Genomic DNA, 14410 nt, shown 5'->3' with positions numbered 1-14410 from the left:
CAAGAAATTCTAAAGAGATTTTACCAGAAACTAAAATTAGAATGATAAGAACTAAAAGATTAGTTAACACACACACACACACACACACACACACACACACACACACACATATATATTACATGTATAGTCATGAAATCATACTCAAGTTCATTATCAACATCTTTTAACATTTTATTGGGAAGTTTTATACAAATTCAATATTATTTTTCTTTTCACTTGGTACTTTTCTTAGACTTTTGTAATAATAAAGAAAATATGCATAATGATTTTCACTAAAGTTCATGTAAGCCATTCCTCAAATCTTTTGAATTTACCCCAGTATGGCATATAAATATAATCACTTTCTATGTGTACATCGACAGGAAGAATCTTGTACAAGTTGGACAGTGTCAAAAGTGTTTTTATCCAGAATATAAGCAGTACATTTTATGATACCTTCATTCAAAAACACTGAGGAGGAACCAGAAAACCTCTGAAATTAGAAAGTTCAGTTTTACAAAATGTTTGAAAAACAAAGATTCTCAACCATTTTTTTTTTTTTTTAGTTAGTGCACAAACCTGAAGTCTGTCTAAACAAAGTTGTTCAAAAGGGACAAACATCAACCGGCCACCATAGTCATATTATTAATCTGAAGCTACGTCAGCTATTAAAAGTCCATTTATTACCTCATATGCAAACTGAGTTATTGCCTTTTTATAAATGGTTATATTGAGGAATGGGTCCGTTTGACTGTTCTTCCATTCTGGTTTTGCCATCATGCCTTAAATATGACTGGTGAGATGGACCAAAGGCAACAAACCATCATGTTCCCTTTCAAGATCTCCCACAGAACCCAAACTCAAGCTCACTATTGTCTTAGGAAAATCGTAAGCGTCCTAAGCACTCTGATATGGATGATATCAGACCTTGACATTCACAATGAAAATGCATACCCTAAACTCCAGACACGGGTGCCGAGAACAAACGCCACACAGCAACTCCCTACTTCATGTCTGAGCACACTCAGTACCTGACTATGCAGAATGTTTGTTTTGGAAGCATGAAGGTGACATGGTCACAATAATAGTGGTCAGCAGAAAATATTTTCCTGGGGAAGAGGAGAGGAAAAAGGAATAGAGTCCCCTCCCATAAAGGACACAATGAAAATACATGCCCTAAGGAAACCTGATACATTCAGCTTACATTAAAATTATTTGAAGAAGCCTCTCAATCACAAGGATTAAATGGAACATGAGATGTAAGATAGTGGTGGAGATTACAATTATTGATCTAGCTATTCATTTGTTAGTACTTTGGTAATAATAGGAGATGCTGTAATATTTTATCTCCAGATCTCCTGAAACCATAATAAATAGGTAGCTTGTAGAAAACATAACCTTATTGAAATGTCCCTTATATTCAATTGAAAGTAAAGTTTAAAAAAAACCTCAATCTAGCACCTTCTAAAACATCAAAATCATTTATAAAGTTCTATCCCAAATTCTGAAGAAAATAACTTGAATTAAAAACATGAAAGTCATATAAATTGTATCTGACCTGAAATTATAGTAGTATTGAACATTTAAAAATGTCTGTATCATGTATGAAATCTGAACTAGTAACATAAATTTGAATTCATGTACCTTTTAAAAACATTTAGGAAAGGCATTTGTTATATAAAATATCCTTTACATTCAAAATTGTGAGTTATCACAAAGTAGTTGTCAGTCTACAGGTAGACCGATCAAATGGCAACAAAAATTATTATATTGCAACTAATATTTGAAATTACATTTAAAAAAATGCCACAAACACGGCAAACAACTATTCAATCTGCAGCAACTATTTGAAACAACAAGAGCCACAATGAGTACTGATACACAGACACGTAGCAACTATAAATACATTATGCTAACAACAATCCCTTTAAGTTATTTTTGGCATGGAGCCAGAAGCTGTGTGGAGACTGGATGCAAAGAGTTGCTCATTGGTTGATTCCCAACACGAAGCACTCAGAATCTTCAAGTAGATGGCACAGTTAAAACGTGGGCTTGTTCATGTATTCTTCCATTGTCTGAAAGAGAACAGTGATTTAGAGCAATCTTCCCTTTAAACCATATGCATTAACAGACTATAATTTGTTTTTCATTCTGTTGGTTTTTTTTGTTTTACAATGTTGAAAAAAATCAAAAGCATATATAGACATAACTCTTTGCATTCTACTTTAAGTGGCTACAAGTTTGAATATCATTTACCTACATGTACACATGACTGTACATACATCACTTTCAACTGAGAAAAGGGTAAGCTTGATCAGGAAGTGGATGTTTGGGAAGAGAGATGTTGAAACAACTACGGAGACACCACTGTTCATTTAAAGCTCCTGTCTAAATGGCCGTGAGGACCACCCCAAGTACATGTAACACATGCATTGTTTTCTATGCTGTGCAGAACCTCTTCTTTATACCTACAGCCCAGTCAGAAGGGATAAGTATCCTATGACTCTGAAAGCTTTCCACCATGCCTTTGGAAGAGCACTTCTCCAAAATATCCAGATCCTCTTTCAGTTATCAAGTTTGCTGCTAAGCCCCAAAGTTTTAGTTTCCTGTCTTCATCTTTTCTTTTAAGTGTTTGATAAGACAGGTAGAATTCCACACTGGTATTGCAAACTCCCTCCTACTGAACAGATACACATTTATGAAAAACAATGACCCAGGTTACATCAGTAAGAGAGCTCATGGAGGGTGGGGGGATAGCAAGTTTCCTTAGGCAAAACTTTAAGCCACTGTGAGTCTCTCCCAACTTGCTTAGCAATTGACATTTAATTATGCACCCCAACATGTGTGTGATCATTCAACACCTCAGGAAAGATTGGCAGCTGGGGCCAAAGAGATCAAGGATGTGGCCAACAAGATTGTCCAGAGCTGCTCAACCTGGAGGTTGCATAGTAGATATCCAGAAAATCAGGTATTCACATTATAATTCACAGGAGTAGAAAAATTGCAGTTATGAAGTAGCCACAGAATAATTTTATGGTTGGGGGGGGGTCATCACAACATGAGGAACTGTACTGAAGGGTTGCAGCATCAGGAAGGTTGAGCACCACTGATCTAGAGGATACCCGTATCAGAAATCAGGGTTTCTACCTGTATCCCCTGTCTCTTTAGAATCTCAGTGTACCACTGCTGAAATGATTTATGATTAGTCACTCACACTTTCTCTAAAGCTTGTCAGCCTCCTAACTGAGCACTGGTCCAAAGAGGCTCATAACCAAGGACATCTGGCCTGAATCTCCTCTTAAATATTCCATCATTACCTTTTAACTTGACTTGGGTATCAACAATGACCCCTAACCTATGTGAATTTTGTAGAGTTTATCCCCATTTAAAAAGATCCAAAGCAAATTAAGTCTCAAATTTAGAGTAAGAGATGACAGCACATTATCAATATTAAAAGGATGATAAAGCCGGGCGATGGTGGCGCACGCCTTTAATCACAGCACTCGGGAGGCAGAGGCAGGCGGATCTCTGTGAGTTCGAGACCAGCCTGGTCTTACAGAGCTAGTTCCAGGACAGGCTCCAAAGCCACGGAGAAACCCTGTCTCGAAAAACCAAAAAAAAAAAAAAAAAAAAAAAGGATGATAAAATAAAATCTAGAATAACATATTCCCTTTGCTTGATACTCTTATATTGCTACGGCTATATTGTCTTTGCAGTTAAAATGTCTTACTGTTGCAAATTTGAATGGACAGTATGGACACCCTGCCCAACACTTTCTGCAGCCTTGAAGAAGCATGAGATGGTCAAGGACATAAAGTGAACACCTCACTGCCGCAAGGTTTACTGGGCTCTGGTTATCCACCATGAGGTGATTCCTGCTATCACTCCAAGGACATAAAAAAATGTTGTAAGAATTTGTTGTTTTCTTGAACTTGCACTTAAAAGGGTTGGAACTGACTTAAAACAGTCACAGTCTCAAATCTTTGTCTTCCCTTGCCTTCACTAGCGTCAAGCTAGGATCATATCTTTGGACCCAACTGGAAACTCTCATACCTTGATAAGATGCATTCTGTACCTAATATGCATCCCCTTTCTACTGCACTGTGGTTTTGGTTTATGCTCTGAATATTGAAAAGTATTGGGTTGTACCAAGCAGTTGTTCATACATCCTCATGAATAAGATGGCCTACGGCTTGACGCCATTTGACCAGCCCTTCCTAACAGGCTATGGTCTGTGAAGATCATTCTCTTCATCTAGTACAACCTCTACTCTACAATCTCTATGCTTCTAACTTTATGACATCACCCACATGGCTGTTCCTCCCTCCCATATCAGTCATCCCCAGACAATTAGACTTTCAGAATTATCAACATCTAACCTGGATATGCTCAGATTAAGATGAGCACCTGGAGCTTTAAGACTATGGGTATTATTAAATATGTGAAATTAACTTTTGTTTCTCTCCCCTAGCCCAAGAAACTTTCATTAGGTGTAATTGAGGGGAAAGTCCTAAGAGCTATTTCATGGTTTTCAGTTGTTCTAAAAGAAGACAACATCATAAAGGCCTTTCTTGGGCCCTAGTAACTACAAATGCGTACTTAGAGCTGAACTCTAAGTGTGGGAACCCACAGAAGAGGATTCGTTCCACCTTGACTAAAGGTCAGAGAACCAGACCTGTTCTTGCTCCTTCAAGGTTATAAGACGGGAGATTTGACCTAAGGTGTGGCTACTGACAGGATGTTTTGACCTAGAGTGTGGTTACTTGATGTTTTGAATACTAAGAATAATTACTTTGTTAGTTCCTTATATCATGGTAAAGAAGTCTCTTGCCTTCCCCTTCCTCTTTGGACTGGGGCATAGAAAGCCTATGAGAAAAAAATATGAGGCAAAACTCATTATTTACCAGATGCCCTCCCAACTCTATCAGTTGTCTCTTGTCTATTTTTCTTAATCTTCACAATTCCCTCCAAACAGGGATGAAGAAGCCAGGCAGGACCCAGTAATTGTCCCTCAGGCATGGGATATGACAAATAGTGTCCAACGTGGGGCTGGTGGCAGGTCAGGAAGTAAAGGGGCATTCTTCCCCTTTATGCAATTTGAACATTTTCTCCTACATATTCTGTACTTTATGAAGCAGACCAGACATGCAAAGTTGACTCTTCCACAAGCTCTCCCAAAATGTTCACAGATGTCACTGGAAAGGGTACTGGAGCCCACAAGGACACTAACAACACTGTGGCATTTGGCAGGCTCTGTTCATTCAACAAGAGCCATTTAAGGGCAGCCACAATCTTGCCTGGTCGCTGAGGTACAGGGCTTAAGACGGGGCATCTAACTCTACCAGTTCACACTGTCTTCTCAGCCATCAGGGACACGGGCCAACCAATTAGTGCTTTCCTGTGAAAGGGCTCACTTCTTGAAATGCCTGCTTCCAAGATTTAAGTGGAACTAGGAACAAAGATCCACTGAAAGTTCTTAAAGCCTATTTCCTGCAGCCGGGGGGACTTCGAAATAACTCAGGTGTGTCTTGGCCTCAATTCAGGAAGCTTTAGCTACCAAAGTACCAAAGATCCTGTGAAAGGTCTGTCTCTCCTATAAGAAGCTTCTATCTTAAAGACAATGAGTAGAGTCTTAGGAATAACCCTCACTTCCCACTCCCTGCTTCTCCACCCCAGCATATTTTATTTTATTTTATTTTATTTTTGATTTTTCGAGACAGGGTTTCTCTGTAGCTTTTGGTTCCTGTCCTGGAACTAGCTCTGTAGACCAGGCTGGCCTCGAACTCACAGAGATCCGCCTGCCTCTGCCTCCCGAGTGCTGGGATTAAAGGCGTGCGCCACCACCGCCCGGCTCCAGCATATTTTAATAAATGTTCTTTTACAATTTATTTATAAGTACTGATTGCTTCAGTGCCTCATAAAATCCCTTTTGTGACATTTGGAAGGAGTCAAGTAAGACTCAATGAGGTTTAATGCATTTCTTCAAGGGGATAATACCTCTAGCAATGAATGCACTGACCTAACAGGCACCCAGAGCTGCTTGTGGGACCCACCCTTGCCTTTCTTCATGTCCACTCACCTGAGGATGGAGTCCCTCCATGGGCAGGAGTAAGTAATCAGCTCAAAGTATTGCCAAGACAGTTGCTGGGAAATCATGCCTAATGTCTTATTAACTTAATCAGTCTCTTATTTCCAAATAGCAGGAAGAATGGCCTTAGTACCAATTTTAAATGGGTACTTTACAATTCTTGAAATCCTCTTGACTCTTGACCTGCTGTTATGAAAACAGGAAGATGGAAAGACCCACTGAGGCCAGGTGTGGTACATGCCTGTCATCCCAGCACTTGGGAGGTAGAGGCAGAATAGTGAATTTAAAGCCAGCCTGGGTTACACTGTAAGACTCTGTCCAAAAAAACAAATACACACACACACACACACACACAGAGCGGAGAGTGGGGGCAACAGGGGGAAAAGAGAGGGAAGGAAGGAAGACCCACTGGTATTCTGGGAGGCTGGGACAGAATCTAAGCACCCAGAAATATGTTTGGTTTAGGACTGTTCAGAACTGTCTCATTCTAGAAGGCAAAGGTCAGAGAAACACAGTGTTCTTTTCCAGTGACCTGGAAGGGGTTAATGTAAGTTATATTACCCTACTAGGTCAGATTCAAATCTGGGATGCTTCTAAAAAAAAAAAGTCCCTGGATATTATATGAGGCAAAATGTCAGGGGCAGTGCCAAGCACAGGTTTCAGGGCCCATTTATACCTCAGCAATCCAGCCATAAGTGCTCCTGATTCATTTACACAAACAAGAGCACACAGACACAGACCTAGGGTCTTCCCAAGAGGCAGGGAATTTCAATTAAAATGACAAATGCCATCTTCGATAACATAGCTCTAATATTCCTGGCAAATGAAATAACTCCGTACTGCTGTGTCTCCTTCCCAGGGCAGAGCAGATATTTTAATGAAAGCCTTTTTATACATCTCATAAAATTACATTTGCAAAGAATAGCTCCAAGCATTTGATACCCCTAAGAGGGTAAGATATTTTCAGACCCTGAAGCTCAGCAAGACAGGACAAGCAAAGACTCAGGACTAAACCACAAGGGTCCAAAGCTCTATTTCATATTTATTAACTACAAAAATGAGCAGAACATTTCACCTCCCGAGTCTCTGTTCACTCACAAGAAAACAGACTGAGACCTGGTTAGAATTGCTGAAAGAATTGAGCAAACTAATACGTGAGAATTGTTTAAAGTAGAAGCTATGCCCAGCACAACATGCGGGTGTAGTAAGCAGAGTGGTAGCTATATTATAATTAGTGCTGGAATCAACATCATCTTTCCCAGGAATAAAAACTATACTGACCTCCTGTAACATATCAGAGTCTTCAATGGCCTTGACTGCCGTTTTCTTGGATGTTTCCTGAATTTCTCCACCTATTATAAATTCATCGAGGATAAAATACGCCTTTTCAAAATTAAAGATAATATCCAGCTCACAGACCTGGTAAGGAGAAAAAAAAATAAACGATTTGATAAATTTGGAATCAGGAAAGCGTCTGCCACTGGCTCCAACTCTCCCAGCATTGCCATTCAAGTGGTAGGCAAATGTAAAGCACCACATGGCATTTTAAGGATAGAAAGACAGGAGAAGAGAATCCCAGACCTTTAGAAAACGTAAAACCAAATCCTATTAAAGCAGAGCATGTCTTTAGAAAATGAGATTTGTACTGGTTTGAAAGGGAAATGGCCCCCATAGGCTCAAGTATTTGAACAATTAGTCACCAGCTGGTGTTGCCTGGGGAGGTTATGGATCCTTTGTGGGGGGGGGGGTCCAGTCTTGGGGGCAGGCTTCAAGGATTGATACCCTCATCCCTCTTCCGGTCCATATCCACTCTCTTTATCTCTGCTTCCTGTGTGAGATTGAGATGCGACCCCCCACCTGCTAGCACACCTCCCTGTCATTATGGACCCTTCCTCTGGATCTGTGAACCAAATAAACTTCCCTTGATGTGCTCCTTTTGGTCACAGTATTTCATCACAGTCATCGGAAAGTAACTAACAGAATGTTTTGTGTCGAGACTCCGTGGGGGAGTGAGGCTTCCTAGGCTCCTGTGTCCACAGTCACATGCAGAAGCTGGGTGCCTGCTGCTTTCTAAGTAGAAGGACAGAGCCTCAGTTCTCAGGCACTCAGGTTTAAAGATCTTAGGCCAGTGAACTGCAAATTTCCAAATTTCCCTGTTAAACCTTCTGAAAACTCTTCCTGCAGGCCAGGCTCCTGCACCTTCCGGGTCAGTAGGTCTAGATCGGCTCCAAACACCTGTGCGGCCAGCATTTTCCCACAATACTGAAGGCCTCTTGTTAGTGGAACAGCACATTAACCAGGGTCAAAGATCAAGAGGGACTGGCAGGTGTCACTGTGGAAGTGAAGCAAACGGCGAAGCTATCCCCATAATCTAAACACTTCAAACAGGGAATCCTGTTTCTGTCGGCTTCCTCACTGCTTACCTTACAGCGCACTGCAAACTGACTCCTTCTGCATTCAGACCTTATCTGCCCAAACAAAATTGCTTTCTTTAAGCCATCTAGCTAAAAGCACCTCAATTTTCCCTCAAACTCCCCTCCGTAGCAACTGATACACCTACCAATTTGTTTCTTAGACATCTTTCTCCCTTGATGTTGGCAAAGCCATCTAATGGCTGTGAGCCTCCTCTGACTCAGATGATGGTTCTTGGACTTTCTGGATGATTCCGTGTTACTCCTCCCCACGAACTTGTATTTGGTTGGTAAGTACTTATTGGTCTGGAACAAAGCTCAAGGATCAAAGTACTTGCTTCCAAGTCCTGGACCTTGAGTTTGATCACCAAGACCCACATGGTAGAAAGAGAGCACCTATTCCCACAAGCTGGACTCCCGACTCTACACACATGCACTAGCAAACATGTAATCCTCCACCAAAATAAATGAATATATATATATATATATGTTCAGAAAATACTTTTTCTGAAGAAGTATTTATGGAGTGTTTGGGGCATATCAGTTTGCACAACGGCAGCGTGTCCACCACATGTGGCATTTCTTCTTAAATGACAGCATTCTTCAGCACATGCCTTGGCGTTGCAATAGACATCGTCTTCTAGACAAACTCACTGGCTCTCAGTGACAGCTCCCTTCTCTCATTCATCTCCATCTACTGGGTCTGTCCTCTTGATGTGGTCACCAATCCTATTGGTTCTTACATGCAAATAGAACACTTCTCATTCCTCCACTTCATAGCTGCTCTGGCCTGCAAATGGTGCAGCAAACAAGACCAATCCCCATTTGCCCAGTATTTTCACCCACTGGCTACACATGTCTGTCTACTTGGGTATTCTTAGTTCCACATCACCATGTCTGAAATTGATCTAAAAAATATTCTTTTCTTTAAGTGATTTATTTATTTTTATTTTATGTGCGTTGGTGTTTTGCCTGCATGTGTATCTGTGTGAGGGTAACAGATCTTGGAGTTAGAGACAGTTGTTAGCTGCCATGTAGATGGCGGAAATTGAACCTGGGTCCTCTGAAGAGCAGTTAGCGCCCTTAGCCATGATCTCAAACATATTCTTTCTTCCTTTAGTCTCTATTTTGCTTAGTAGCTTCTTTCTTATTATTTTCTCTAACTCCTGTAAGAGCTCACTTATCCCCCCAACACACACACACACACACACACACACACACACACACACACACTCATTCTTCTTGTACTGGCAAGTTTCAGATTAACTAGACACAAGTTAGAGTCATAAGAGAAAGGAAATTCCTCCATATGATTAGGCTATAGGCAAGCCTATATGGCATTTCCTTAATTAGTGATTGATGGGCTGATGATTCTGGGTCCTACAAGAAAGCAGGCTAAGCAAACTACAAGGAACAATAAGCACCCCTCCAGAACTTCTGCATCAGCTCCTACCTCCAGGTGCCTGCCTTACCTGAGTTCCTGTCCTGGCTTCCATTGATGATAAACTGTGATGTGGAAGTATAAGTTGAATAAACCCTTTTCTCATCAAGCTTCTTTGCTTGTGATGTGTCATCACAGCAACAGTAACCCTAATTAAGACATCTTTTCTTCCCTTGGTCCTGATGTGTTTTTTCTTCCCTTGGTCCTGATGTGTTTTCTTGGTTACCAATCCTATTGATTCTACCATATAAATAGAGTACGAGTTTCCCATACCTCCACTTTGCAGCTGCTCTGGCCTGTAACCCCTCCTATTGGGTTTACAGCAATGATCTTTTAGGTAATCTCTTTGCCCATTCAAGACCACAGTCAGTCTCACACTTTGCTAACATGCTGTTCTCATTCCTCTTTTTGTGAGGTCTAGGTTTTAAGATAGATGTGATCTTTATCACCTGCCGCAGTCACTCAAGCTACCAGCTCACTATGTTCTTTCACGCCCTTACCCTGGCACATGCCAGTAAGAACTGAACTGCTCTTCCAAATCCAGGCACATGCCAGTACGAACTGAACTGCTCTTCCAAATCCAGGCAAATGCCAGTAAGAACTGAACTGCTCTTCCAAATCCTCCCCCCTCCTTTTTTATTCTCTTACTGACAAAAGCATACAGAATTCTCAATGCAGAAATAATTCTTGAAAATTCCCATCTAAGATAAGAACAATGTAAAAACAAATGAAAAGGCCAAGTATGGAGGCACACACCTTTAATCCCAGCACTTAGGAGACAGGCAGAGGCCAGCCTGGTCTACAGAGTGAGTTCTAAGACAGTCAGAGCTCCACAAACCAAATCAAGCAAACAACAACAAAATAATGAGCAATGCATTGACAAAGCAAGAAGAGGGAGCATTATAGACGTCTAGGAATAAGTATAATGTCAAGGAGTCAGAGAAAGGCAAACAATCCATACTCACCAGGAAATTAAATGAAAATATCCATTGCTGGTGATGGCATGAATAAGTACATACCCTCACTGTCAATGAGTTTATAAAGCTTGTACCATTTTTGGTTGGCTGGTCAAATTTTAAATGCAAAAATGCTCACACTCACATCTGGTAAGATGGATCAGTTGGTAAAAGCACTTGTGAGAGAAGCCTGATTTTAGCAGGCCCTGGACCTCAATAGCCCCCAGGCCTTAGCACAACTGACCCCATGATGAAAGCATCATTCAGGCCATAAAACTCGGCACAAAGACCTAAGCCATCACACTACACAGTTCTAGGAAAGTCTCTAGATGTACTAACCTTGGTTTTTAGCTTCTGTAATTACACTTCTGGCTAACTGTTCTTGCTAACTGAAGCATGTCAACTCTAGACATGGTTCTTGTGCTCACCCTGAGAAAGGCTTGGTGCTGCCAGCTAACAAAGACTTTCTATTGGCAGGCTTCTCTGGGACACCCTACAATACTGACAACCTGAGTTTGATGCACAGAGAACATATAAAGATAAAAGGAATGCCACAAAGTTGTCTTCTGGCTTCCACATGTGCAATGCTGCTTGCATGCAATGGCACACACACACACACACACACACACACACACACACACGCACGCGTGCCCACATACACATCATGCACATAATGCCAAACAACAAATAAGTATTTTTTTAGTTTCTGGACTCAACAGTTCAATAAGGGGCTTAGCCTCATGATACTAAAATCAATGTCCAATAAGACATATAAGCAACAATCATTTCTTCTTCTTCTTCTTTTTTTTTTTTTGGTTTTTTTCGAGACAGGGTTTCTCTGTAGCTTTGGTGCCTGTCCTGGAACTAGCTCTTGTAGACCAGGCTGGCCTCGAACTCACAGAGATCCGCCTGCCTCTGCCTCCCGAGTGCTGGGATTAAAGGCGTGCGCCACCACCGCCCGGCTAAGCAATAATCATTATGTTTATTATATATCATTTATAAAAATAATTGGGAACAACCCAAAGTCCAATCAAGGGAACTGTTTAAACAATGTATGTACAGCCAGGCAGTGGTGGCGCACATCTTTAATCCCAGCACTCAGGAGGCAAAGGCAGGAGGATCTTTGAGTTCGAGGACAACCTGGTCTACAAGAGCTAGTTCCAGGACAGGCTCCAAAGCTACAGAGAAACACTGTCTTGATATACAAAACAAAACAAAACAATGTATATACACCTCTACAATGGCATAGGAATTCTATGTACAATTTGGAAAGAATAGGGTACTTTTATATGGAAAATGTGGGGAAAAAAATCTCTAACAAGCTTGTAAGGAGAATAATAAAGTTATATAAGAATATGCATACTGCAATCCATTTGCTTAAGTTTAAAAGATTGTATGTACAGAAGAGTATGAAAATGCATTTTCTAATTTTGAACAATAAAACTAAACAGAAAGAAATTACAGTAAATTAGAGATCCACACACTAGAATGAAAGGACCAGAGAATCAGTTATCAGAGGTCAGGAGAGGTTAGAAGCCAGGAGCGACAGCAGAGAGACCTCAGCATTCAAAGCTGGTACAGACTAGAAATCCAAGACAGACAGGAGCCTCATTAGCACAGAGCATCAACAGAAGCCTGTCCAGCAGACCCAACAAACATTCTACGAATTCACTAGGAGTGTCTCAGGGCCTACTCTGAGCAGTCACATATCCCCAGATCTGTGCTCCTTTAACAGGCCTGGGGCAATCAATTTACTGCACCTAGTTTCAGGGACTACAGCAAGGAGGTGTGCAGAATCGGACACACACAACCATGGACACTGTTGGGAGTGAGCAAGTACTTCATATAACTCCCAAGTGCTACTCGACAGCCCAGCTCCATCGAAACCGAAGAAGGGGTGACAACCTGCAGAGCTGGGGTGAAAGTCAAGCTCTACTGGCTCTTTTTTGGATACTTATAAATTCCACCTAAGGTCCACCCCAGCATAGAAGAACTATGCCTTTGACACTCAGCAACCACCGCATTGTATGTGGCATCTTCCTTCATAGTCCATGCTAATAAACATGAAACATTCCTTTGACTTCCCCCCATGTATGTAGATTCTGACACACAACTTACAAATGGCAGAAAAATGACTTTCACTTTATCTTTCACTTCCTGATATCTGTGTGTTACTACAGTGTGGCTTACAGCTCTTCTCTCACAGCCAGTATATACTATGATGAGAACATTTCTGCCCTTTCAACAACAAATCCCTTAGGGCAGAGTCTAAGAAGCAGCTGTCCTTGAACTCTAAAGTAAATACAAGAAGTTTCAAATTACACAAAGGAAATGTTTCAGGTAATAAGAACCACAAAGCTACAAGAAAACAATACGTAAATAGCAACCAATCGTTTATATGTCTTTGCTACTTATTGTATTTGAATTTAACAAAGCAAATATTTTTATCTCCCTTTCCAGTGTGTATCCTCATCAGTGAAATGGAGATAGATGGTAGGTCTGAAATCTTGGGTCTGGTTACTGTGTGAGCAGACACTAGAATCAAGACACTGCATGCTCTTCCTCTTAAAACAGAAAAACTCCCTAGGTCAAATTCAAAAGCTGCCTGCGTCAGCTACAATGCAGAATGGAAATATGGCAGGCATCTAAATTCCTTATCTACTGGGAGACCCCAAAGCATTTCTTCTTAGCATCTATAAATTGGGGTTAATGCTACTTACTGAAGATTGAAAGATTGACTACACAATCCTTGGTAATCTCCTCAGAATTGAAAAGTACTGTGAGACACATCACTCAAATTAGTAACCAGAGATCTTGAGTTTTATCTGCCTTCAAAATACTATATCTTCAAGATGTAAGTTTCCCCTTGCATAATCTAAGGGCAGGATTCAAAGAGATCTTTGGTATTAGCTGGAGAGAAAGATAAATCCAAAGAGAAATGAAATATTGCTAAGATAATGACAATGAGGATCAGTTCTAGAAGCCCTTGGTCATCACTGTTAATTAATAAGAATTGAACACCTACTGGGCACGGAGCCCTGGAGTGCTCTTAGTTTAATGAAAGAGTCATTGAATGCTTTAGTGAATTAAAATTTTGATTCATGACAAAGATAGAGTGAGCTTCTAAAGGTGTACTAGAATTGGATGGAGAACCAATGCTAGACAGGCAGTTATTCTGACCCTCTTTACGCTTTCCTTAGGTGGAGGTCATTCAGATTCTCTTAAGTGGTGTGCTTTGACTTATCTGATTGACTTTCAGTAAGCACTGAGAGATCAAAATTCAGCTTCAAGTTGCATGACCAAAGTTGGCTTAATCCACAGAAACAGAACAGGTCAAACTAGAGTTCAGAAATATAGAAGAGAAAGCAGGTTATATGAAAGTTCAGACTTCAAGAAACTCCTCCAGAGCAAAAGACCTCATGCAAAATTCATTTCAAAGGAAGGCACCAAAAATATCAGAATTCGTTAGAATAAAAGAAAGCAGAAAGCTAAATATTTCTGTGTTTTATTTTATTTTTTTTAATTTATTTATTTA

General features: G+C 40.7%; 1 protein-coding gene across 2 annotated transcripts in view; it reads right to left on the bottom strand.

The window, feature by feature from the left end:
- Positions 1-225: 225 nt before the first annotated feature.
- Positions 226-14410, bottom strand: part of Ap1s3 (adaptor related protein complex 1 subunit sigma 3) — a 72657-nt gene continuing 58472 nt past the window's right edge. The window contains exons 4-5 of one of the 2 annotated variants that reach the window (XM_005361542.2): positions 7349-7486; positions 226-2054 (exon numbers count right to left, since the gene is read on the bottom strand). In XM_005361542.2, coding sequence (XP_005361599.1) covers positions 2019-2054; positions 7349-7486 — 174 coding nt within the window. In that variant the 3' untranslated portion in view covers positions 226-2018. Of the gene's footprint in view, positions 2055-6086; positions 6254-7348; positions 7487-14410 lie in introns of those variants that run through there. The other variant, XM_026786352.1, reaches the window with a different exon arrangement.

This window comes from Microtus ochrogaster, linkage group LG4, assembly GCF_000317375.1.
Source record: "Microtus ochrogaster isolate Prairie Vole_2 linkage group LG4, MicOch1.0, whole genome shotgun sequence".
Lineage (NCBI taxonomy): Eukaryota > Metazoa > Chordata > Mammalia > Rodentia > Cricetidae > Microtus > Microtus ochrogaster.
This window is presented reverse-complemented; position numbering and strand designations above follow the sequence as displayed.